Here is a 24578-nt window from a genome sequence, read left to right as displayed (position 1 = left end):
TTACCAAGAAAAAAGACTATTTTGAGAGTAAAAAGTTGGCGTAAATTTATTAAAGTGTTGTATTTACAATTGTAATGTAAACTGTAATAATTATGATGACATCCTGCTATTACAATGCTCTTACTTTAAAACAACATTTACTAATTACAGAAAAGCAACAAATTCAGTCATGACAGCCAAAAAAAATTAATAAAAGTAACTTGAACTGTGTTAATACGTTTTGCAGCTTTCTCCAAGGTAGCACTTTGTGGCTGACACTGGCCCTCTTGAGCCCATGGCAAATCTTCCATTTGCTTAAAATGGGCAATATTTTACCCTTAGGGGAGTCTGTGTCCCTTCTCTTACCTAAGATGTCTTTTCATAATTTCAGCAGGGCACCAGTTAAGTAATGAGGCCAACATTTTAAAACTTGGAATCAACATTTTCAATTGTGGCCCCATAAGCTAGGCATCTAAATAAACGTGAACACAATTCTCAGAAGTTTCAAGCATTTTCATCTCTCTTTGGCTCCAGCAGATGCTGCAGGGGCACAGGAGCTCTAGAAGTACCTTTTGATGTGTTTGTAGGAGTCAAGCAAGAAGGGCCACGTTTTAGGCCAAATGAGCAGGATATATTAGCTTTTGAATAACAGAGAGACATGAAACCACATTGAATACTTGCAATGTACTTGTGCATCAGACCCTCTCTTTTGGTTTCTTCTGTTGTTGTGTTGTTTCAGTTTTCTGCTCCTCTTTATTTTGGAGCTTAAGTCCTTTAATATAAGATCAAAGCACTTTAATAATTGGATAAGTATATATTTCACCTTCCTTATTCTCAAAATCACCTGAACCAGTTTCTTTCTTTCTTTCTTTCTTAGCCAAAGACCCCCACCTGGAAAAAAATTTTCCAGAAAAATGTAAGTTTCAGAAAATTTGTATGAACCAGTAACCAAAACCAGGACTTAGAATCGAAACATGCACACAAGCTTGACTGTAGCGATCAACTAATATTCCAGGCTAACAACTCTTTTCTAATAAGTTGCTCTCACATGAATTGTGCATGCTGGTCAGGGTGAGTGAAAGGGAGTGAACAGCTAAAAGAAATATACTGCTCAGCAGAAGGGAATTTGCCGTATTCATATATCCCAGGCCTACACAAACAAAGTCCTGAAGTTACTGTTATGTGTGAAGTTTTACTCCCCTGTTCAGGAAACTGTTTCAGAATAACTCTGTTAATTTTTCTCTGCTACTGTAGGGAAAGGAGCTGGAGGGTACTAGATGTGCCATTCGTTTTGAAGCATAAATTTATGTCTTATTTTCTGCCCTAGAACTGGCCCCCTATTAAGTACAGAAGCAGCAGGATCTCTTGCCTTTTTCTTGCAACTAACTCCTGCTCTCCTAGTGCCCTGGCTTCGTTCAGTGCAAAAAAAGATAAATCTGAAGAGTGCCAAATACTTTGAGCAATTTTCGTTTTTATTGGATGGCATCGATAACCAAAGCAAAATGTGGTATAAATTAGGATTTCAAAATTAGGGCCAGATTCTCTAGCTGTTGAAAACTGGTAAGCCTGAATTGCGTCTGGTTACGAGTGTTTTGCCACTCTTCAAGCAGCCCTTTTCTAATGTGAGCCTGACCCAGTGTAGGGAATTGAGGCTAAGAATTTGGAATTAGGGGACATGAAACCTGGGCAGCACTTTGTTTCTGGGAAGGAGTTGGTTAGGGTATTTTTAGAGGGCAGAAGAGGGGAAGGACATGCATAGGAAACTAGATCCTGCAGAGTGTGGCCTTTCGGGATTCAGAGGAGGAGTGAGAAGGGCTGACAGCATCGATGAAGGATTAATGCAACAGAATTACTGCTCTGGACTTTCCAAACTGCACATGCCCCTTCCTTTCCCTGCAGCATGATTTTATTTTTAATCCTGGACTCTCCATCTGTCCCTCTGGCTTCTCTCTCTGGCTGCTTCAGGGCTGCTTCAAGGCTGCTATGCCACGGCTTCCAGGCCTCACAAGTCAAGTCTCGTAGTCTTTGCTGCATCCCGTCAGGAGAATGAAGGCAGTCGTGGATGACTGAATTCAACAGACTGGAGTGCTGACAGCAAGCACGGGGGACTCAATTTAGCTCCTCTGGGGCAGCTGCTCTGTTCGCTATCCCCTCAAGGCTAGCCCTGAAATTGTGGGAGCATTAGGAAGGACACTGAAGGCTGAAGAGATGGATTTATGGAAGGAGCTTTTTAGTATCTTTGCTGGACAGGGAGAATGTGGTAGGAGCTGGGAAGGATAGTTTGCTAGGAGATATGAGAGGAATGCAGCTGCACCTGTACAGATTGTCTGCTCGTCAGCTGGATATCCCATGGGACAATTTCAAAGGCACTAAAGACATTTAGGAACCCAAGTCCCAGTGAAAGTCATTGACTTGAAAAATCTCCCCCTGCGTGTTCAATGCATGAAAAAGTATATCTGACATGTGGTCATGACATGAATGCTGTACCCTTGCGTTTCTGTAGAGAACGGTTTGAAGGGAAACAGCTGGCTGTAAGAGTAGCGAAACTCCGAGCAACAGACCTTAAATTACCATCCTATTCTGAAAGGTGCCTATGTAAAAATAGTACCTTCTTACTCAACAGATCCGTTCTCAGTGTGTAAACAGAGTCAGACCTACTGACTAGTGACAAAAATAAGACTTTACAGTTTTTTCACAGCCCTGAAAAGCCAATGCAGCTGGTAGGATAGGGAAATTGGATCCTAATCCAGGTACCAGCAGAAATATTTATTAAGGGCCAATCACTTGTCTCTGTGAAGACTCTCTGATGAGCTGAGGGTTGTATAGGAGCTGCCATGGACTGAAATTCAGCTTGCAGCACATTTTGAAGTAGTGAGGGAAGAAAGGAACTAGCCTGGGATTGATTTCATAGCCCAGAGTGGGTTTACAGAGCTGGCAGTCAGAGAGAAAATACTGCAGACTAGTAAGATGATTTTATGTGATATGGTCAGTAAAGTAGCTTCCACCAAACAATTGTTGCTGGGGCCTTTTCCAGGGTGAAACTGCTTTTCAGTTCACCCTTACAAATCTCACTCTGCACGTGTGTGCTGATCTGCACAGAGGTCTTTGCAGAAGACAGAGCTATACTTGCCATACCGAATAGTATTTACCCCATCCAGACAGCTGCAAATCCATGTCTTTCCTTCAGGACTGTGTTAAGAGTTAGATCTGAGCAATCCCAGGGAAATATGTGTGAAGTTTTTATAAATCCCCGTTTTGACAGACTGTGGCAGGCCAGTGTAAAACTGTTCCTTGTTCCTTTAGATGTCTGATGGAATGCAGCTTGAATAGTGCTAGTTCAGTCCCAAATCCATGGAAGAGGGACAGAGCTCCTATGACCCCTTTGTGTCTGGGGTACTAATAGTCTCAGAATTTCTACATCTTCTCCAGCTTTACTTGATGAAGCTCTGTCCCTTTCTTATTTTCACATGCAAAAGCTTGAAGGATTTGAGTCAGGTGGCCTTGTCTAGGGTGAGAAGCATCAACAGTTTAATAAGAGGAGCAACAGAAACAATTTTGTTGCTTTTACCCAGGAACAGAGTAGCTGACAGAATTAATAAAGGGCTATCTAGCCGTCCACCTGCAGATCACTTCCTCAAATAAAGATCAAGTCTAAAATTATTGTCATCTACACACTGTACGTTAGTGAACATGAAAGAATTGAAGGCCTTGGCTCAGTTCCCAGTTCCACATCACAGCCTCCACCATTGGAGAGATATGAGCTGTCCTCTTGCTGGCATCTCAGCTGAGAAGGGTCAGGACCAATTTGATGCTGAATTCCACTCTTACCCCTGGAGCTCAGGACAGAGCAGTCTCTGCTGTGGAGAAACAGATCTTTCCAGTTTCCAGGGCTGCCAGCTTGGTATGTTGTAGGAACCCAGAACTGCAGAGGCCTTCCTGGTTAATTCCTGTTCTCCGTTATTGGAGGTAGCCATGTTACCTAATCTTTTCTACTAACTGACCAAAGCTCCATTTTATAATTAGCCATGGTATCTTGGTCCCAGAAGGCCATTTCAAAACATTGCTTTTCAGCTAGAAAGCAAAACAAAACAAAACAAGCAACCCCCCTTTGAAAATATTAAAGGAAATAATTTTACCTCTGTTTTATTTGGGGCCTGTTTTCTGGCTGATTTAATGGTTATATTTATCCTCTAACACCTGTTCATCTATTCATTCATTCATATTCAGTTAAGCAAGGTATTTGAACATCTTCAGAAATGAATGTGTGATGATACTCAACTGAATATGCGCTGGCAGTGACCTACTGCTATGGATGAACAGTTTGGGTTATCTGTGGAGGGCATCTCCACTGTGTTACAAGGTCCATTAACATAGTGCATATCTTAGGATATGAAGGGTCAAGCCCACCCTTGACAAACTGTATGGAAGCTGAGGATTTGTTTAGTTTACATTGTACATTTTTCATAGGAGGGTGCGGGGCACAAGGATGCCTGAGGGGCGGTGGAATAATGTTAACATTCCTCTTGTCCTTGCAGGCTCGGGGATCTGGAGGTGGCAGGAGACGGAATGATGCTGCCTCCCAGGATGATCATGACAAACCCTATGTCTGTGACAGTAAGTAGCACCCAGACAGCTGATTCTGCTTCCAGCCTGGTCCTACCAGCTCGGTGCACTCAGGGCTTCATCTTTTCCCTTCCAGCAAAATATTCTGCTGCTCTCTGACTTGCATGTTTGCCACCTGCTGCTGCTGCTGCTCTTGGTTTTTTTGCATGAAGGAAATAAAATTAAGTCCTCAGCAAGACTCCACTTCCCTTTGCCCTATAATAAATCATCTCTTATATTTTCTTTCTCTTTCTCCTTCTCTTTTTCTGGCTTCTTTGCCTTTTGTCTTCCTTTCCCCCATGTAAGATTCACCCTCTATTTCTTTCTCTGTTTCAGATAGTTACAAACAAAAGCATAACTCAAAAATCTCCGACAAAGGTACTTCACCCTTGTATCTCTTCATATATTTGGTGATTCTCTTTCCTTCAGTCCTTTTGAAATCTCACTGGGCTAAATTTTGAAGGTCTTATTCTTATCCCTCACTCAGAAAGTACTCTTGTGGCATCATCAGGAGTTAAGCCCTCTTAAGAAACAAACACAGCTGGAATGCTTTGCTTGGATATATATTCACTTTGAATATGGCCATGCTGTTTGACATCTTGCAGTGGGACTGCAAGTGAAGTAAGGCATTGTCCCAACTGAGAAATTATACCAGAGCCCAATACCCAAACTGAAGAAGGATACCAGAGTCCTTGCATGAGGAAGGAGTCCAGTATTTGATACACAATATATATTTTTTTACGGTCTAGTCCTTGGTGCTTTCCTTCTTCTTTTGATATTCTTTTTTGCTTCACTATGTCATTTCTGTGAAGGGCACTTATCTTACCCACACGCTTTTGAGGTCTCCCATCTTAAGGCTTACTGTAGAGTGTACATGCAATAATAACTTGTGCTACTGGGTGCCTTTTATCCTATAATACAATAACCTAACAAAAGGAGAATAGGAGGAGGTCTTCACTTCTGTGATCTAAAAATGTTTGGTGGTTTTGAGGACAATTCACCCCTTAAGCCACTATTTACCTATCTTGCAACGTTAGTGACCTTGAAAGACCAACCGTTAGTATGTCAATCTATGGGGGTATTTCCTGCTTATTTTTAAAAACATGAAGAAATAAGGAGCATGCACGGTAAATAAGAACTATATTCCATGTGATCAAATCATATTCTTTTATGGTGAGACCAGGTGACTGCACAGTACAGTGATGGACATGTTGGGTACTTTGCTTCAGCAAGGTGAATATTCTAAAGGCAATGAGCAGAAATGGAAAGACTTGCACGTGAATGGGAGTGTCTGAACACATGATTGAGGAGGAAAAGCTCTTTAGGTTATGAAGAATCAAGACATTTCTACTGTGGTTAAATAGCTGTCCTTATGTGTTGGAAGAACTAAAATGTGTCTTCAGAGACTTCTCTGGGAGCCCAGTATGTATCTTGCTGAAATCCACAGCTTTCCTCTGCTGGTATAGGCATAACTGTCTTTATCCCTTTTCTGGAACATACTTCTAAATCCAGGGACACTTGTCAGTGGTAGTAATTTTGAACATAATGACTCTTTATTGTCTGATCTTGCTTTGCTTTTGGATCTTGCAGGGAACTCACAACATGCATAGTAGTGATTTGCACAGAGTAGGTAAAACACCTAGGATATCAAAGCAGGCAGCAGAAATCTGGGCTGAAGTCAAGGCTCTGGTACATTGTTGTACAGATGGAATTTTGCCTTGGCTTACATTTTGGAGCATAAATTTCCTCCTTGGTTTTGGAAATATAAACTTTCCTATTTCATTTGGCTAATACCTTTTGTTTTTAAAAAAACTTAGTTTGAGGGTGAGTCTTAAGGAGTTTTGGAATCCAGACATTGCACAGTGACTCCTCCTTTTCCATTGTAGATAGCTGAGAAAAGGGTTATGTGATAGCAGAGCTCTCTCACCTGACCGTGGAGCAGAAGAAAAGAACTGTCCCAGTTGTAAAGCCATCATCCTGAAGTAATATCCTGCCCTTGTTAACTATCTGTAGAAATATTACATACAATTCATTGTGAATAACTGGCTTAAGTTGAGGCCTCTTTCCTGCTTGGGTAGATTTCTTGAATCAATTTTTTCTTTGAAATTATTTGCTAAATATTTTTATAGATAAATCTCAACCTAGTCGTGGTAGGTAAGAAATTGGTTTGCAGTATTCCATGTGCAGATGTTTTGGACAGATAATTTTGTTTTACATGGAAACATGAGGGTCAAAAATAGTGAATCTGTCTCCTGCTTGGGTAAACATGATTCCCACAATCACATTATTGGTATAAATAATTACCTCAATGGGTTGACACTTTAGTTTTTCTGTATATTATTTAATTTACCTCCAGGTTGCTTCTTCTGCAAGTGTTCTGATATTTGGGTTTGGAAAGTGACCACAAAGAAGAAAGCATAAGCATATCTAAACCAAATTAATTTTCTTATTTAACTGCATGGGCACAAAAAATGATTTGTGGTGAAGAACTACTCTGCTCTTTTTTCATAGTTAGACATTCATGTTTATGAGAAACAAGAATATATCACCATGTTTCATCAGTAATAAAATGGTTATGGGGAAAAAACTAGTCTGTGTGCCAGAAAGATGATGCAAGAGCGGTACCAAGCTGACACTGCCCCTTGCGTTGGAAGATAGCAATGTTATTTCTGAAAAGGCCTGCCTTTTTTTGGAAGAGGCATTCAGCTATACAACAATATTAAACCTGGTCCCAATCTTAAAACTGACAGGAAATATGGAATTTCTATATGGAGGAAAGTTTTCAAAGCTCAAAATGTTTTGTCATCTTGTGTTTTTAAGAAAAGGTGATTGTTTGCTTGTTTTGTGGAATGAAATAGTCTGAAATACTTGAGTTGATTTTATTGAGCATATACTGTATCAGAAGTTCAGAATAAAATATTTGACCATTCAAAGCATCGATAAAATCATGAAACGCCTTGTTTCATCAAATCACCAAGTGGAAAACTAGTTGGTCAGATTTTCAACCAGTTGCATTGGATAGTGTTATGCCTTGAGCTCCCTTGGGATAAATGCTTGGATAATGAAAGTGGCAGGGCAGCCTGGTGTAAAATGGGTATAGGCTGGAAATGGTAACATAGCTGAATGGGTCAGCTGCTGTATGAGACCAGACCCAAACATAGCTTGGGCTAGGAGACAGAGCAGGTGCCTTAAAAGATATTGTAAAGTAGGGCTTGAGGAGCAAAGCAAAGGCTTTGATGCCAAGCAAGAGAAGTGGAAGATGCACCACCACAGCTGTGATTTTTAAAGGAGGGACAGAATGAACGACTGTATGAATACCTACATGTGTAATAAGAATTGATGTTATGTCGCTGTCAAATGATCAGCTGGGGAACCGTCAGTTCTACTACAGCAGTCTTCTTCAAAATCCTTCTGCTATTTTCATGTTGTTTATTGAATATTATTTACTATTTAAAAAAAAAAAAAAAGCTTCTCTGAAGTTTTACCTGGAAACTTGTATTCTGGTTTAAAAGTTGCAATCAGTTGTAGCACCTGAGCTTTGTGACTCCAGATGTCTACTTCCTTTAGCCAGAGCCATTAGTTTGTGCTGAATCTCTACAAGTTATTAACTTTCCTGCTGTCCATCTTCATTTGTCTGCTTTCATTCTTCTCATGTTTCCACAGAAACTTACCTATGTACATACTTCCACTTTTGTTTTCTGTCCCTCTATCTATGGAACATTTCCCTTGCCCATCTATAAAAGGAGTTGTTTCTTTCTTTTACCATTATGTCCTTGTCTCCATTTAGTTTTATTCCTGTATAAACTGCTGTTTTAGCATAACAACTTATGTTTGTACTGTATCATAGAACCATAGAATCATAGAATGATTTGGGCTGGAAGGGACTTTAAAGATCATCTAGTTCCAACCCCCCTGCCATGGGCAGGGACACCTTCCACTAAACCGTGTTGCTCAAAGCCTCATCCAGCCTGGCCTTGAACACTGCCAGGGATGGAGCATCCACAACTTCTCTGGGCAACCTGTTCCAGCGCCTCACCGCCCTCACAGGGAAGAACTTCTTCTTTACACCTAATCAAAATCTACTCTTTCAGTTTAAAGCCATTACCCCTTGTCCTATCCTTTATTCATAATCCCTCTGAGGCTGAGATACGCATTCAGATCCATTCCTTGTGCAAAATGAGAATTGACTGAAACGTTCCTATGATCTCTGCTGGATCAGTGACTAATGCAACCTTTCAGGTACCCAGAGACACTGATCCTGTAGTGTTTTGTAGAAGCTGATTCTTTTGTCAAAAACTTCATTTTCAGGTTTCTCTAGTTATTTAATCTGAATTTTCTCTGCTGCAGTCTAAGACCAGCAGTTCTTGCCCTGTTCTTAGTGGATAACATTGTCTTCTTTCTATGTCTGTAAACTGTTACTGGGGCTTCTTTCAGCTGTGTTTTCTTCAGCTCTTTTTCTAAGCTTGTATCTTTTCTCTGAAAAATCTCCAAAGGGTCTTATATAAGTAGCAGTGGCCAGAACTAAGTTGAATGTGCTGTTCTGAGGATGGAAGCAGTTCAGAAGATGAATGGTTGATACATTTACATGTAACTTACGTTTACTTATACAACTTGGATTCATGCAACTTGCTCTGTTATGTATCTATGAGAGGTATAGAGATGTCTGACCTAATAGGTTGTTTAGTAAACCCTTTTTCAGTGCAAGATGCTCCTCTCCAGTGCCATGTCATGTTTCAGTGGCAAAGGAATTTTCATCCTTGTCTACCATGTGAATTCATATTTAATATACCATTTGCTATAGCTTCTTGTTCCTTCCCTGTTCAATCTGTTTCTACTCAGGCAGATTATCTATCGTCTTCAGTTTCCTCACTATACTGCTTCGTCCTGTTTATAATGTGTTTTATTTATTTATACTAGATGCCATATTAATATTTACTAATTATGTTACTGTTTGAAAAAATTCTTTGATTAATGAAGCTCGTATGATATATTTTTATTATTATTCCAGTATTTTTGCCAACAGTTCTCTGCATGTTTCATTCTTTCACTCTCTAGTCCACCCTCCAAATTAATGATAAAAACAGAGGTAAGCATTGGGCCCAAAACGGACTCTTTCAGGTGCTTGAAGATGCAGAAAGGTGCCTTGTGAAGTTTAAAAAAAAGTTAGGCTCTTAATTCTCACTGATTTCAACTGGAGGTAGGCTCCTAAACTGTTTTCCCTGAATATCCCACTAAGTGCCTATCTGCTTGTATTGTGCCTACAGATCATATAAGGCTTGGTCCCTAAGTGGACACTTTGAACTTGACTCTGAACTACTAGTAATTATTCAGAACATGGTTTTGTTTTTAAAAATGCTTGACCGTACATCCAAATCACTATAGCTTGAAACATCCTCCTGCTTTTTCTGTAACTTCATCGTCCAGTGGGACATTGAAATTTCATTATTTTGAGATTAATTTTTTTCTTCCCCATTCATTCCCTTTCTCCACTAAACGTATTGTAGGTTCTGCCAGCAAAAGGCTGGAGTCTTCAGGTAGTTTAAATGATTTAAGATGAACAGATTACACTGAGTTTCAATGGGTACCCAGGATCTCTGTCTTTTAGTTTCCTTAGAAAATCCCAGTTAAATGTTGTATTGTTCTAGCATGACTTGCCAAATGCAATTCCTTGAGGCCTATTCTTTAGGAACTATTTTACTGTATATGTTCACAAAATGATGGCTCTAGTAATTACCTTGCTAACTTCACCTGCCTTCTTTCTCATCTCCTTGAAATGGACCTGATCCCATCATACTAATTTTAACAAATATCTCATTGATTCTCTGGAAGGTTTGCTGGAATACAAAAGGCCTACAAGATAAATCATGATTTAGCCTTATTTTTACCAGTTCACTGAGACTTAATCTGTTGTCTTAATTCTTACAGATACTATGAAGGAGTCCGACACTACTAACTGCTGCTTCTTAGGGCAGACCTTTGGTTAAATATCACAATGACAAGCTGGTTTGAAAATGCTTTGATTATAGCATTGTTTTTACATGCTTCTCATAAATCTCCATCATGACTTCAGCTTGCCTTTAAACTATCAGCAGTTTAAGCCCTAAATCATCTCTTGGTATTATCCTTTCCAGTGAATCCCTAAGTAGTTAATAAGCAATAAGATCTAGAATAAGATGATTGTTCAGATGAACCCAACAGACAACTCTCCCACCATAGTTGCTGCTGTACTTGGCATTCATTGACTACATTATTGCATTATTGGTAGAAAAGCCAAGATTAGGGAGGCAAGGACATTTTTTTTTGTTTTTAATATTGAATAACACAGGTCTGGAGTAGAGCGCATGGTAAGAAGGGAACAGAGTTGACTCTGGTAGTTGAATGTTTTCTACTCATATAGGCTACCTCTTTTCTCTTTTGTTCCTGCTAGCCATTCATTTATGGAAATGTGAACATATATGTTGTTGACTTGTGCATGTTTTGCACTGGAGTTCAACATCCCTGTGATGTTAATACAGCGGGTAGATTCTGGGGTTGTCCTCTGGGGGCAGTGAAACAAGGACTATAGAAAATCCACATCAGTAAATAGCTGCTCTAATACTAGAGGTGTATAGCATGACAGTACTGATCGGAGAGGGACAAAAGTAATGCCTTTCTATCAGTGGAGGTCAAAATACACTGTTAGCATTTGAGATCTCTAGATGTGCCAGAGTGCGGGCATAACTGTAACAGGGGAGATTATATTATGAAACCAGTGCAAAACAAGGAATGTTTTTTTTGGAGTGGAGCGAATGGTGGGATAGGAAGATAACTTTGAGGAATGACTGCCTGCCAGCAGTTAACTTAAGATTTAGCATTTGACACAGCCCAGTTGAGAAGAAAGAACAGGAGGCAAAGGACAAAAGCAAAGAAAGACAATGAGGGGGGCAAGATTCAGTGACAAAAAAAAAATAAGCACATGTACTCCCCCAATTTCCTGTTTCCACCAAAAACATGGATTGTTTCCTTCTGTCTCATACTGGTGACAGATTGTGCAAAATGTATGTGGAGAGCTGGCTGGAACATAGCTCACAGCCTGCCAAGGACCAAATGTGTAACAATTTCAAAATGACAGCAACACAGCCATTAAATATTTGATGAGGAAGTCTTTTAAGTCATAGATTTCAAATCCCCTTTTAAAGCAGGGGAAGTATTTTATATTAATTTTACTCATTGAGAAATGTAAACAGAGTGAGAATTTGCTTATCCAAAGAGTTGCAGGCTGTTACAGGCCAGAACTGAGAACAGAGCTCTCTTTTATGAAACACTCAGTGCTCGTGATTAAACTGTCTGCAAATTATGTTTTTCCCCCATAACGCAGTTGTGTAACGTCTTCGCTTCAGTCTTCAGATTGGAAGGAAAGTAAGGTTCATCATAGGAGAGTGTCTGGTGGCCTAATAAAATCTCTCCCTCTTCCCCGTTTGTGGTGTTTGATCTGCACTGCTGTATTACTGCTTACTTACCCAGCTTGTTCCTAAGATGGCATTCACATCAGGTTATAGCAAAAATATATCCTTTGAATGCAGGAGGAATTGAAGTGGGTTACATTCTACAAGCTCCTGCTGTTTTCATTGGGCTCGACTACCTAATTAAAGATCAAGTCAACTTCCCAGTGTTGAGATTCAGGATGAAATCTACCACATGCAAGGATGATGAGCCTATCCAGCAAGGAAAATTAAAGATAAAAAAAGTCAAAGCTTCTGAAAGAAAGGGAAGGCCACCCAGCAAAGTTTATGAAAGGCGCACTCTCACTTGCTATGTGTAAGCTGCATAGCCTTAAGAACTAATCAGCAGCATACATTTCAGACTGGGAGAACCAGTTCTCATTATGCTTTTGTCAGCTCTGAGAATGAGAAAGATGTGGTGTAAGCACTGGTCTGGATGCTGGAACTCATGAATTCCAGTCCTGGTAATGACAAAAGATCACTGTGTGGGCAAGTCACTTAACCCCTCTGTGGTTCTCTTTTTTCAGAAGTGAAATGAGAATAGTATTTCCCACTCAGGAATGTGGAGGAAGATTAATTAATGTTTGAAAAGCCAATCTTGCAGTGGGAAGAGTTATATAAGAGCTAAGTGTTTATTAATGATCGCCCTTTTATAGAAACTACTTCTTAGCACAGTGATATGGTAGATTAATAAAATGTGCTCTATCTGGAAAATAAGAGATTAGAGTGAATTCAGGAAGATTCAGTCTGTTGGAGAAACCATGAAGTTCTGACTTAGCTTTTATTCTAGGAAAGTCTCACTGAAGCCAATCGTTCTTTTGCCTGACTAATATCATGATACCCTTTTTCCCCTGCAGAAGTCTAATTTGCTTGGGAAATAGGAAATCCCTGCAGTTTCAACTCTTGGCATCACTTCGGACTTTTTCCATGATAGAACATGCATTTGAAAGGTGGAAAATTCTAGACACCAGGAAAAAAAGCTGCTGGAAGCTGCAAAGCTTTGGTCCTACAAAGGATCTGCTAGGACTGTGTAAACTGAACTCCTTTGCCTCAGCTCTGGTCATAAAGTCCTCCAAATTCCTTTTTAGCTAGGCATGTCTCAACTTGCTGCCACCCTTGAAGGCCATCCGAAAGAGTTTTGGCAGTGGGAAGGGCTCAGCTGCAGAATTACTACTGCCTCAGCTTATATCGATGTTTGCTGTTTTTTCCTGGTGAGCTGATAACTTTCTCTCTGGAGAAGGGCAAGTCTGCAGACCCATCTGATTTCCTATGCTGTCCTAAACGCCACAGCTAAAATTCCTGCAGGATCCTGTAGGGAATGGAGGCAAGCCCACAGCCTTTGGACTTCCTGCTGGGAATGCAAGTTTCCTTTTGTGCATTGAAGAAAGATGTATGAGACCTATATTCAAGGACATGGTGCTTTTGTAAGGTAGCAACAGTAGAGCTAGAATTGTGGGTATGTTTTCAGGTAGAGCTGAATGAAATGAAGCCTGGTAGAATTTATAGAAATATTTTTTGTTTTGAAATTTAAAACTCCCTCTAATAGGTAAATGAGGCTGGGGTTTAGAGTTTATCTGATTTTGCAGCTAGGTTAGTATTAATGCAGGATCAAGATACATAAGAGCAAGGTAGAGTGGGATAGTCAGTCAGTCAATAGCAGCTATTAAGTCCAAGTGCTTCCTCCGTTGTCAGTACAGCACTGATCACCTGATAGTGCTCTGAAAATAATTTAAGTAGACAGAAGTTTTTGAGCAGCATCAGTAATTCATAGCAGAAGAATCATTTTTTAACTTTCATCTTCAAATGCACATAAGGGGGATAGAATGGGATACTTAGTATGATACTCAAATAATGCGCTGGAAATGTAAATCTCTCTCTCCATTCTAGGAAATGCTATAACATCTGTGTAATTAGAGGGGGTTATCTTTCTGAAATAATTTAAGCAGCGAGCATTTGTAGCTCACTTCGGTTTGATGATTACTTTTTTGTTACACTTTTTCCCCTATTCAAAAAGTAGAGACAAAGTCATACAGATCTGTGGATATCTTGTTGTTTGACTTTCTGTCAGCATCTGTTCCACTGCTTGTCCTTTGCTCTGTAGGACCACGGAGGAGGAGGAGTAGTTTCCCTCTCCGGAATGCATTAGAAGAATACATGGCTGGTACTAGAAGAAGGGAGACGGAACTGACGTTTTGTGGAGAGCATGCATCTAACACCAGTCTAGTTGTTCAAAATGTCTGGCAATAGAATTAGGTTTACATATGAAATGAGGGCAGATGCTTGAAAGAACGGATGTGCATATGTAGCTGAGCATTTTATTTCTCCCCAACTTTCCCCCCCTCCCTCCTGCAGGAGTTCTCATTTCTAAATCAAGGGTATTCAAAGACTTATGACACTGATGACTGTGTGATCATCACCTTACAGAATGGAGAAAACTGGGATAAAAGTGTTCCAGATCACTCATCTTATTCATATCATGATGTTGTTTTACACGTTTCTAATAAGGGAAAGTATTTTTCTTGAGGGAGTTTGCAAATCAGCTGGAAGAGATGGAGAATGAAATATGTTATCATGCTAGGCTTTGATTTACAATTTTCTATCATCTGTTCCAGAATGTGGACCATTCATTGGCTTTTTGTGAGTAGTAGCAGAAAAGTATAATAATGGAAGGTTTACTTATATGTAAGTGAATAATTGGGGCAGGTCTTTTTTTATTATTTTTTTGATTTATGGAGTCTTATGACATTCCCACACTCAGGTGTCTGGGGAATGGGAAGTACGTATCTATATACATTGCAGGATACCTTTTCAGTACCAGGGCTGAGTTAAGCTTTTATGAGTGGATGGTAACTTCCCCCTTGGAGATTTTTTCAAGGGGTCTAAGAACGAGACAGAGAACTAGATACTGCTGGGTTCTGTTGTCTCTTCTGGCACCACTTCCTTTGCCTTCCTAAGCAAGTTATGCAGGACAGAATACTGGGCATGACATTTATTCCTGTGTGAAATCCTTGAGGTTAATGAAGCTAATAAAGTGACTGAAAATGTGGCTGGGAGTAAAAATTTGCAGGAAGGGCACTAAGCTTCTTTGCCTTTATTTCCTAATCTTATAAAACGGCAATAATTGTATTTGGTAGACGAAATAGCTGTATAAAAGAAAATGGAGATTCAGAGACTGCTTTGAAGATGAAAAGAGATAACTTTTAGAGACAATAACATGAATTAAAAACTTTATAGAAGCTGAATTTGTATGTAATGAATCTTATGATGAAGCTTGCCCTTGTGGTGAGCATCCTGTGAATATGTAGACCTTTCATCACCCTGAATTGTTTGATCCTGTTCTTAATGTCTGTTGACTTAATCCTAAAATAAACAAAAGTTCAGAAGGAGGATTCTCTGTCACGCGTTTTATTATTTATTGGGATGCTGAATATGAAGTTTACCTGGGCAAATAAGTATCACTACTACATGTTCTTCTAGCAAGAAACTGTGGATGATTTCCATCTCCTTGTCTTGACTAGGAATCTGTGAATAAAGCTATTTATTACCCTTTTACAGAAAGCCTTTTTTAAAAAAAAATACTGTTTCCTCTTCTCAGAGATCAGTAATGAGGAAAATAATGTCTGTCCTTCTCAGTCCAGTTTCCATTGCTGTGCATTGTGCCAGCCCCAACATCGGAACTGGCATTTAATTTGATTTTATGTGCAATCTTGTTAGTAATCTTAGCAGAGAGGATTAGGGCTGTATGAGCTGCAGAGACTGAATGTGCATTTGCCTAGGCCTGTAGAAAGGACTGCTGGCAGCATGGTGGGAAGAAAGCTTGTCTGGGGACCTGCGGCTGCAGGGCTGCCCTTCTGTCACCTTTCACCAATGTCGGCTGGAAGAATTTTGGGCAGGCGCGTGGAGTGTGTGGTGCTGCTCTCAGGGGAGAAGGGAGCATTATTTGAGAGGATGCTGGCATTGTTGCAGATCACACTGATGTTTCCATTCTCTCTTCCCCTCCCTCATATCTCCTTTCCTTCCAGTCTGTGGCAAGCGTTACAAGAACAGGCCTGGGCTGAGCTACCACTATGCTCACACCCACCTCGCCAGTGAAGAGGGTGATGAAGCCCGCGAGCAGGAGACCCGCTCTTCCCCTGTCCACAGAAACGAAAACCACAAACGTGAGTAATATTTTCCCTTTGCCTTTGAGATGCTTTTCAGGGATGTTGCCTCCACCCTGTCTTTGCCTTGCGGAGGCTGGCGTGATTGCCTGGCTCCATTGTGAGTGATTGGGACCTGGATGCTTGGAGCTAATCAGCCGCAGCTCACACGGGTGCTGGCTCAGCTAGTCAGAAATTCATTTCAAACCCAGCATTATCTCTGCAGCAAGTCACTTTTCCATTACTGCTCCTGTGGGGAGGAGGTGCAGGGAAAGGGGGGAAAAGAAGAGATGCCCAACCTGCCCATCATCAAGCAGCCTCCCAGTGGCTGTTAGCAGGGATGTCAAGGAAATACACATCCAGTCGTTTGAGGGGGCTGCCTTTGTTTTGCCTTTGAATAAGAGACATTTATGTATGTCTCAGGTTTTTTAGGTATGAAATTCACAGCACCTTGTCCCCCTTATGCCTCCATCTCCTCCCCAAATGGCTAACCCTCAACTTTACCAAAAACCTCTTCTTAGTTGCAGTTTGGGAGAATCTATGAAAAAGCATCAGCACTGATCTGCAAGAAGGAGAGCTGGAACATGAGAGGAGAGAAGAGTTATGTGCCTAGATTCCCCACACTGATACAGGGCTGAAAGAAATCTTAGTGGTCCGGATGGCCCTATTTGACTGTCCTTCCTCTGCTGCTTAGGCACAGAACTGGGAGTCAAGGAGACTGTGTTTTATTACTGATTTTTGCAAGTCTCTAAGCCCCTGTTTCTTAGTTTTCCAGTGTGCAATACTATGTGATGTTTGCTTTCACCTTGCAATTTGTGTAGATAGCTTTGTTCACTTTCAAAAAGTCCTTTCAGATCACCATGTGAACTGTGTCATTTTGGTTCAAAGTAATGAACAATGTGGACAAAGCAATAAAATGCTTATGGGGAAAATATCCAGGCAAACACTTTCTAATACATTAAGAAGAACTGGGAGAAATATGGAAGTAGGAAAACATTTTCTTTCTAAGCAGGATAATTGATAATTGTCCCCAGGGAGGTGTGGGAGGGGGTTTCCTTCCTCCAAAGCATCTGCTGCTAGCCACTGTCTGAGCTTGAATGGCCGTTTAGTGTGATCCCATTTGGCAGTCCCTATGTTTCTGTCACTTTTATGCTCTACCTTTTAGTTATTCACATGTTTTGTATGTTCACAGCAAAAGTAATTTTGACTCCTCCAGCTGTTGGTAAACTTGAGCTGTCAATGCACTGAGAGTGACTGCTTGGGCAGGCTGGGGAATGTCAGTGTTCAGCCAGTAGCTTTTGTTTACTTAGCATTTATATAATCTCTGTTGTTGTTTTTTTTCCTGTCCCTGCAGTAGTCAGTAATAGTTGCATATCTGAGAGGCATATTGCAAATCTGTATTGAATTAATATTGATAATGGCCTTGCAGAGATGCCTGAACAAAGAAGGGTAGTGTGCCCTGCCCTTCAGCTTGTTTTAGAGGCCAAGGACAGTCTCAGTCCTTATGTTTCTGGTGTTTAGGAAATGATAGAAGTTAGCAAGAAGAGGAGCTAGAAAAGCTATGGTAAGGTTAGGAGCAGCTGGCCTTGGCCCATAGAAAGGAAGGTGCATTCTACACTATGGGAAAGGGTAGAGTGGGAGCTGCTCAGGCTTGTGTTCCCCCAGAGGTCCTGTGTGATGCATGTGGCAGAGGGAAGCTGCTGATGCACAGATCCCCAAACAGGCAGAAGTTTAGAGCCAGTGGGGTAAGCCACTCTGAGGTCCAGATTCCTGAGCAGAAAGAATCTGCTTAACAACCAGCCAGGAGCCAGTGAGGTACGGGCAACAGCCATGCGAATGTGAAGATCACCCCTGGGGAAAGTTCCAGACGCCGGAAGGTAACTCTCCCAAATGGCTTAGCTGTTGCAGTGGCTGTTTGTTCCTTTTTGCCTGTTTGTTTGTTTACAGCCTTGAGCTCAGATCTTGCATCTTTGCTCTTTCACTTGGCAATATTTAATTTATGCTGCCATTTATCTTCCATGTGAATGCTAATTGTCCACATTGCTAATGTGCAGTCATTAAATGGTCCCTTTGTACAGGGGGATGGTGGGGAGCCAGGGCATCAGATCCTTCCTCTCCCCTAAGAACTGCTAGGCATGTGTTATGAATTAGATTTGACAGGTCTGCAGCGTCGCAAGGCTCGGGCTTCAAGAATCCTCTCTGCATGGGCTTGGGGGGCCGGGGGGAGGGAGAGAGGGAGGGAAAGCGGGGGGGGATGTTAATCCAAACAGCTAATCCGCAACCTACTGAACAGGAGGACCAGAGATATGGTATAGAGCAGGGTCTGGTTATTTGCTTAGCAGTGTGTCAGAGAGATATGAGCAGCCTGATTTAGAAAAGGCAAGACAAATTCAAACCAGCCATTTGGAATTTGCCGTGCTGTGGGAGGTGAGCACTGGGTCAGCAAAGTTCAGGCGGGCGGCTGCAGTATGAACTTCCTTCCTTTGTACCCACATCTCCTCTGCAGCCTCCGTTCCTTGCAGTACCTGTGGTAATAGCAGCCATGCTGACACAGGAGGGAGCTTTCTGGAGCAGGGCTTCTGCAGGATTCAGCTATTGATGCCTTGGCTGGTGCCAGCTCAAGAGCTGATGGCCCCTTGTCTTTCTGCACACCCAGTCCCCTTTATCTTTACTCTTCTCATGCACAGACCAGTTTGGGTAGTTCAGTAAATTATCCAGGGACCAGAAAAGAGATGTAGATAGGAGGAACCTACCTGAAACTGAGAACCACTGAATAGCTGTGTGTCAAAGAACAGGGACTGGCCCAAGCCCCAAGTCTCACCTCCTTGGCACATCTCGCTGTCCTTGACTGTTGTAGAAGGTTTGTTTATTTACATCTCTCTCTCCTTCTGTCCTTTTTCCTCACCTGCAGATTACCCTTTGCAACATGGAAGATAGTTCACCAGTCTCCTCTGGCCTTTGCCTTTCCTAAAACTTCTTAGCCTGTGCTTTGTTTGAGCTTTAGTTGCTTTGTTTGTATGTCTTATCTAGCCCTTTGACACAGATAAATAGCCCTTTGTCAGTGCCTAGTCTTGCCTCTGCCTACACACACATTTATTTTTGACCTAGTCTCTGATTTTTTTACCTGAGTATGGAACTGTGAAGAAGAAGTTATAGAAAACCCTTAAAAAAGTCAACTCCCCCCTTCCTCAGCTCCACTGGTAAAAAGAAATGATCCCACACCATTCTCAGCCTTTTTTTCTGCTGGCTTTTCCTCCACATGTTGGCACCGAGAGCGTGAGATTTGTGAGCCCAGGGTGCATCCAAGCCTGCCACAGAACACCTGCTGTTTTATTCCATCTCACTCCATGGGTACAGGCCAGCTCTGGGGGCAGCTGGTGCTCACAAATTTTGAGACACTTCTGATATAGGAATTACATTAGACTTCTATCTATTGAAATGTGTGTGTGAATGAGTGTACTAGTATAAATGCTCTTCCTTAATTCCTGGGAGAATAGGATAGTGTGTCTACATGGAGAAAAACTTCCTCTCCGTTAAAGGAGAAGAGTTTTCAGTAGCATTTTTCTGTGTGAAACGTTGGTTACAGGCAGCTGTGCAGTAAACAGCAACTGAACAGATCTTATGCCCACAAGCACTTTGGCCAATGACAATCGTAAATAAAGCACATTGTGGGGGCTGTCACTGGCCTAGCTGCTGTGTGCAGGTTGGTCCATCCTACAATACATGTAGTTAATGAGAATGCAGTCATGTGCCCTCCTGTGACTCTGCTAGCTTGCACATCTGACCTGCAAAACCACCTGTGTACGTTATTTCATAGCATCAGCCTGTTGTGCCCAGTTCCATCGCAGATTTTATGATGTGGATAAATCTCTACTGGAGAGACCAGCCAAAGTTGTTTGTGTACTCTAAGCATAATTGGATACCCAGTCTCCAGAGATAAAAAATTAATGTGCTAACCTCAGTGTGCCTCCAAGCTGTCCTCCAGCTCCCCCACACAGTCATCTTTGAAACATTTTTATTTCCATCCAGGCAGGGGGCTGGCCATGAATAAATGACGAGAGTCAGCCCCTCAGTTGGAGACGAGCTGTTTGTTCCTCTCCACAAGCAGCATCAATTTGGAAAGCTACATCAGGCCTACTTTTTCCCTGCCTCAGTGCTGATCCTTGCTGGGGCCATGATGGGAGCTACTTCTGAATGCAAGGATGCATCAATGCCTACCTTGCAACAAGATACCCTGCAGCAGGTGCCTTTTCAGTGAAAATATGTACATTACCTTGAGTTGACTTCTCATTAGTTTAATCTGTTTGGTTTTTTCTTTTCCAGAGCTTGTTTTCTTAAGGAAAAAGAGAATACTAAAAGAAACAGTAGTGATTGCCGAGTTTGGGACTGTAATGATTTCCACTCAAACCCTGTTTGCAGCTATAAATCTCTCAGACTTGTGTGCCTGTATTTTGGTAGGGTGAAGAAAAAAAAAAGTTAGAGTTTTGGAATAGTGGAAAATCCCAAACTTGTCTCGTATGTAGAGGGATCCATAGGGGACATTTTGTTGTTTTGTTTGGAGTTGTGGAGGGTTTTTTTTATACTTTGGGGGGATTTTTTATATGCTGCTTGGCCAGAACCACTAATGTTGTTGTCAATGCACAACTCCCATTGAAGACAAATACCTAGTGCTTCTCAGTAGTTTATGGGGAAACATTTCCAATTTGACTAATAAGTTTTTGAAAACCATGTGTTGCTTCAATAACACGTCAGCTTTTGAGACAGAATGGTATCATCTATGTACTTATAATTTTTTTTCCTTTCTCACTATCTCCTTGCTTTTTTTCTCCTCCGTGTAGAGTTTGAACACAACTAAAATCCAAAAGTTTTGACTGAATTTGAACTTAGGTGCTCTGCCTTCTCACACTCCACCAGTGAGCAATTTCCAGATCTAAAGCCTACAACGTGTTGCAGGGACCCATTTCATGACACTGGCCAGTTTTACCTGAATACTGAGGGATGCTGCTGGACAGGGCTGTATATTTGGCACTATAATCCCTCCTTGAGTTCCCTGAGCTGATGGGAATGATGCATTTCAGTGGCCAGAGGCCAAGTCTCAGGAGAGGTACCCTTCAAAATCAGGAAATCTGTATGTTAACATGTCAGACTCTTTTGTCTGCCTTCCTATTCTGTATCTCCTACTGTTTATTGTCATGAGTCACTAGACAGTTACAATGATTTACTGTGAGCAGTGGGATTTTGGCCCATGCTTTAGGTGTTCCTGCAGAAGACTCTGCAAGATCAGTGCACAGACATTTCTGTGAAGTGCTGCCTTATGGTGCAGGAATGCTGACTCCCCAAATCTACAAGATCTGATCGGTTGATGCTATATTTTCCTAGCTGTACCTTCCACTGCCCACCTCCCAGCTCGTTCATTAGATGTTCAACTTAAGGGCCATATTGATTCCTGTAAAAGACATGATCAAATGCTCTTCCTTTCCCCACATTCAGAGGCTTCCTCTGACTCCTATAGATGTACCTCCTTCTCATAGCACTTGTAGCTTATAGTTCTCCTTGGCTGTGCCTCTCTGTGAGCAGGGGCTGTGAGAAAGGCAAACCTGTCAGAGCTGCTAAAAACTGTGCAAAGGCAACAGCTTCTTCTGTCCTCACAGCACCAACTAACTCAAAGAGGAGATAAAATCCAGTTACTAAGGAGAACTAGCAATACTTTGGGTGGGTGGTTTGCAGCACCTCTCTCAATAGCATAGCCTGCTTCTCTGGCTGCCAGCAAAGGGCATGCCCATGCTGTGAGGAGGAGTGCAGCGTGGGGAGCCTGAGCCTGAGCGTGGGTAGCGGAGGCCCATTGGGCTGTGCAGGCTGATTAGCTCGACTCTGGGAACAGAACAGCAGCTGTTTCCCAGTGCTACACCCAAGTTCAGAGCTTATTCAGTTGAATACTGTGCCACGTCGACACAGATGTGTCGCTACCAACCTAAGCTGCACTTACAGCCTGCTGGAGGGTCTCTGTATCAGGTGCCCCAACACTTCCCAGTTTGGGGTTAGCCAACGCGCTTATCTCTGGTGTTAACGACAGAGTAAATGTGCCCAGAGAGACTGGCCGTTTCCTCTCATTCAGTTTGATTTACATTTTTTCCTGGAAAACTGCAATGAAAAAACCCTGCACTTAATTCACTGGCAAGGAGGCCACAGAAATGACTGCACACATCTCTGCCTGGCTGCGTACATGTGAGAGAGCAAGAGCCTTGAATGCATCTCAGCTGTACTTGGCCTGATCCTCACCACACCAGGAGTTATGTTTTTCTTGTATTGTTCCTTTCCAGGTCAGGGCCTAGCCCTGGGCACAGAAGCACCTCCACAACCTGCCCCTCAGACCCCCACCATTGCGCATTACACCCCAGCAATGACCGGGGCAGAAGTGAGTGCGTGCCCAGCCAGGCATCTCCCTCCTCTTCTTTCAAGAAAAGCCACAGTCCAAGTGCCGCTTTTCTTTCCCCTTCTCCTTAAAGCCATTTTTTAATTCAATTATCACGTCGTAATTTCTTGCACGAGCCTGCCTATCCCCCCACCGATGCATTTTGAGCAGCAAAAGAAGGGGCCGCACTGCAATTCCTTACACTTGAGAGATGAAGCAATAACAGGTGGCAAGGCCAGAGGCAGCCCCGGCTGGGCACGCCGGTTGCCGTGGAAACGGGCCAGGCCTGCCAGGGATGAGCGCGGGCGGCGGGGGGGGGAGCGAAGGCAACATGGGGGCACTTAGGCTATAGGTTGGGATTATATGTCATCGAGTCCTCCAAGGGGCTTGGCAACCGCAGGCTCAGGTTTTTGGCTGGCGTCTTGCTGCGCAGGAGGCCAAACGTTGGACTTGCGCTTCGACAGCGGGGAAAAAGGGAGGAGTTGGAAAGGAAAACCGGGCCCCCGTCTCAGACAAAGAGTCTTGTAGATTTAAAAAAAACCAAAAACCACAAAAAAAGCAAATCCGCCCCTTTTCCTCCATTGCAAAGTGCATTGACTTGATTCAGGCCTACATGCAGTTCCCGTGGTCCCTATTGTGCTCTGCAAATTTTTGTTGCAAACAGAGTAAATGGCCTGATTCAAAGCCTTTCGAATTGAATTGAAAACCTCCAGTGAACTTTATTGGTTTTGGATCAAGCCCAGAAGAAACAGGTAAGAGCTGGACAAAATGTGCTAGGAAAAATCCCTTTGGGACCGCATATATATCCGACTGTAGCCAATTCACTGTAATCGTTTAAATAAAGGACCGACAGCAAGGCATGCACTCTACTCCTCATCCTCCACTGCCTTTCCAGTACTGTACATATCATAAAAAATAGGGATAAAATGCTACCAAACCTAGATGCACAGCTTAAACTATGGTTAAGTATTATGCTGTATTACCTGCAGGCTGAAGAAATATATGTGACTGTGATTTGGTACCAAGGAACAGAGAAACCAGTTTTTCTTTTAAGCACTGGTTCCAGTTCAAAGTTTTTAAAGATCGTGATCTAAATCATCAAAATAACTTAACTTAGAACTCAGAAAATTAAAAAACTACAAGGTTCTATTTATTTGAGGTTTTGGCTATATGTATTTAAGGGTCACATTTTGAAGAAAAGCTATTTAAAGTATCTGTATTCTGAATTTTCTGATTAAAACAGGGACAAGAATTGCTTCTTCTGAAGTCACCTTCCATTCAAGATATTCTCTGCAGCCATGAGAGCTAGAAAACTGAGATTCTTATTGAGTCATGTGGCTCCAAGACATGATGTAGAAAGCAAAAATCCTAATTTTTTTATGTTATTTCTCTAGAAGCAGCTTTCTTTTATTATTAAACTGAAACCATGAGGAAGATAACTTCCAGGTTTTTTGATTACTTAGGGAGGGCAGAAAGGAAGTTAGAACTCTGTTTAGAGCCCCTGCCTTCAGAATCAAGATGGCACAGAAGTTATTTTAAATATATAAACTCAGTCAATTTGTTTAGCTTTTAAGGTTTTGTCTACAGAACAAAGTTACTGTGTGATATACTACAGAATTTATTTAATTTACAGTACTTATTTTGCAAGAAGACTCCTGTGAATGATGGTACCATATTTCAAGTTGGTCTTTATTCTGCTTAGCTTGGTACAGTTTGAAATTAACTTGATTAGGCTAAGAAGAAAAAAAAATATTTCCCAATAAGCACATACCAAAGTTATTTGGAAATATTTGACTTCATTCTCAGTCTGCATCCTGTCTTCACATGAATCAGCTTTCAGGTACAGAGAAACTATCGTTTGAACTGTGCAGGTCTTTCTGTGTCTGTCTGGGTCACAACAACCCCATGCAGTGCTACAGGCTTGGGGAAGAGTGGCTGGAAAGCTGCCCGGCAGAAAAGGACGTG

At 41.8% G+C, this 24578-nt stretch overlaps 1 protein-coding gene across 5 annotated transcripts in view; it reads left to right on the top strand.

Annotated features, from left to right (window-relative positions):
- DPF3 (D4, zinc and double PHD fingers, family 3) overlaps positions 1 to 24578 on the top strand; it is a 113215-nt gene that overhangs the window by 53324 nt on the left and 35313 nt on the right. For 3 of the 5 annotated variants that reach the window (XM_010566479.1, XM_010566484.1, XM_010566481.1), the window contains exons 7-8: positions 4515 to 4593; positions 16085 to 16222. In XM_010566479.1, coding sequence (XP_010564781.1) covers positions 4515 to 4593; positions 16085 to 16222 — 217 coding nt within the window. Of the gene's footprint in view, positions 1 to 856; positions 896 to 4514; positions 4594 to 16084; positions 16223 to 24578 lie in introns of all 5 variants that reach the window. The other 2 variants (XM_010566482.1, XM_010566480.1) reach the window with 1 other exon arrangement.

The sequence above is a fragment of the Haliaeetus leucocephalus genome, unplaced genomic scaffold, assembly GCF_000737465.1.
Source record: "Haliaeetus leucocephalus isolate CR32 unplaced genomic scaffold, Haliaeetus_leucocephalus-4.0 Scaffold213, whole genome shotgun sequence".
NCBI lineage: Eukaryota > Metazoa > Chordata > Aves > Accipitriformes > Accipitridae > Haliaeetus > Haliaeetus leucocephalus.
This window is presented reverse-complemented; position numbering and strand designations above follow the sequence as displayed.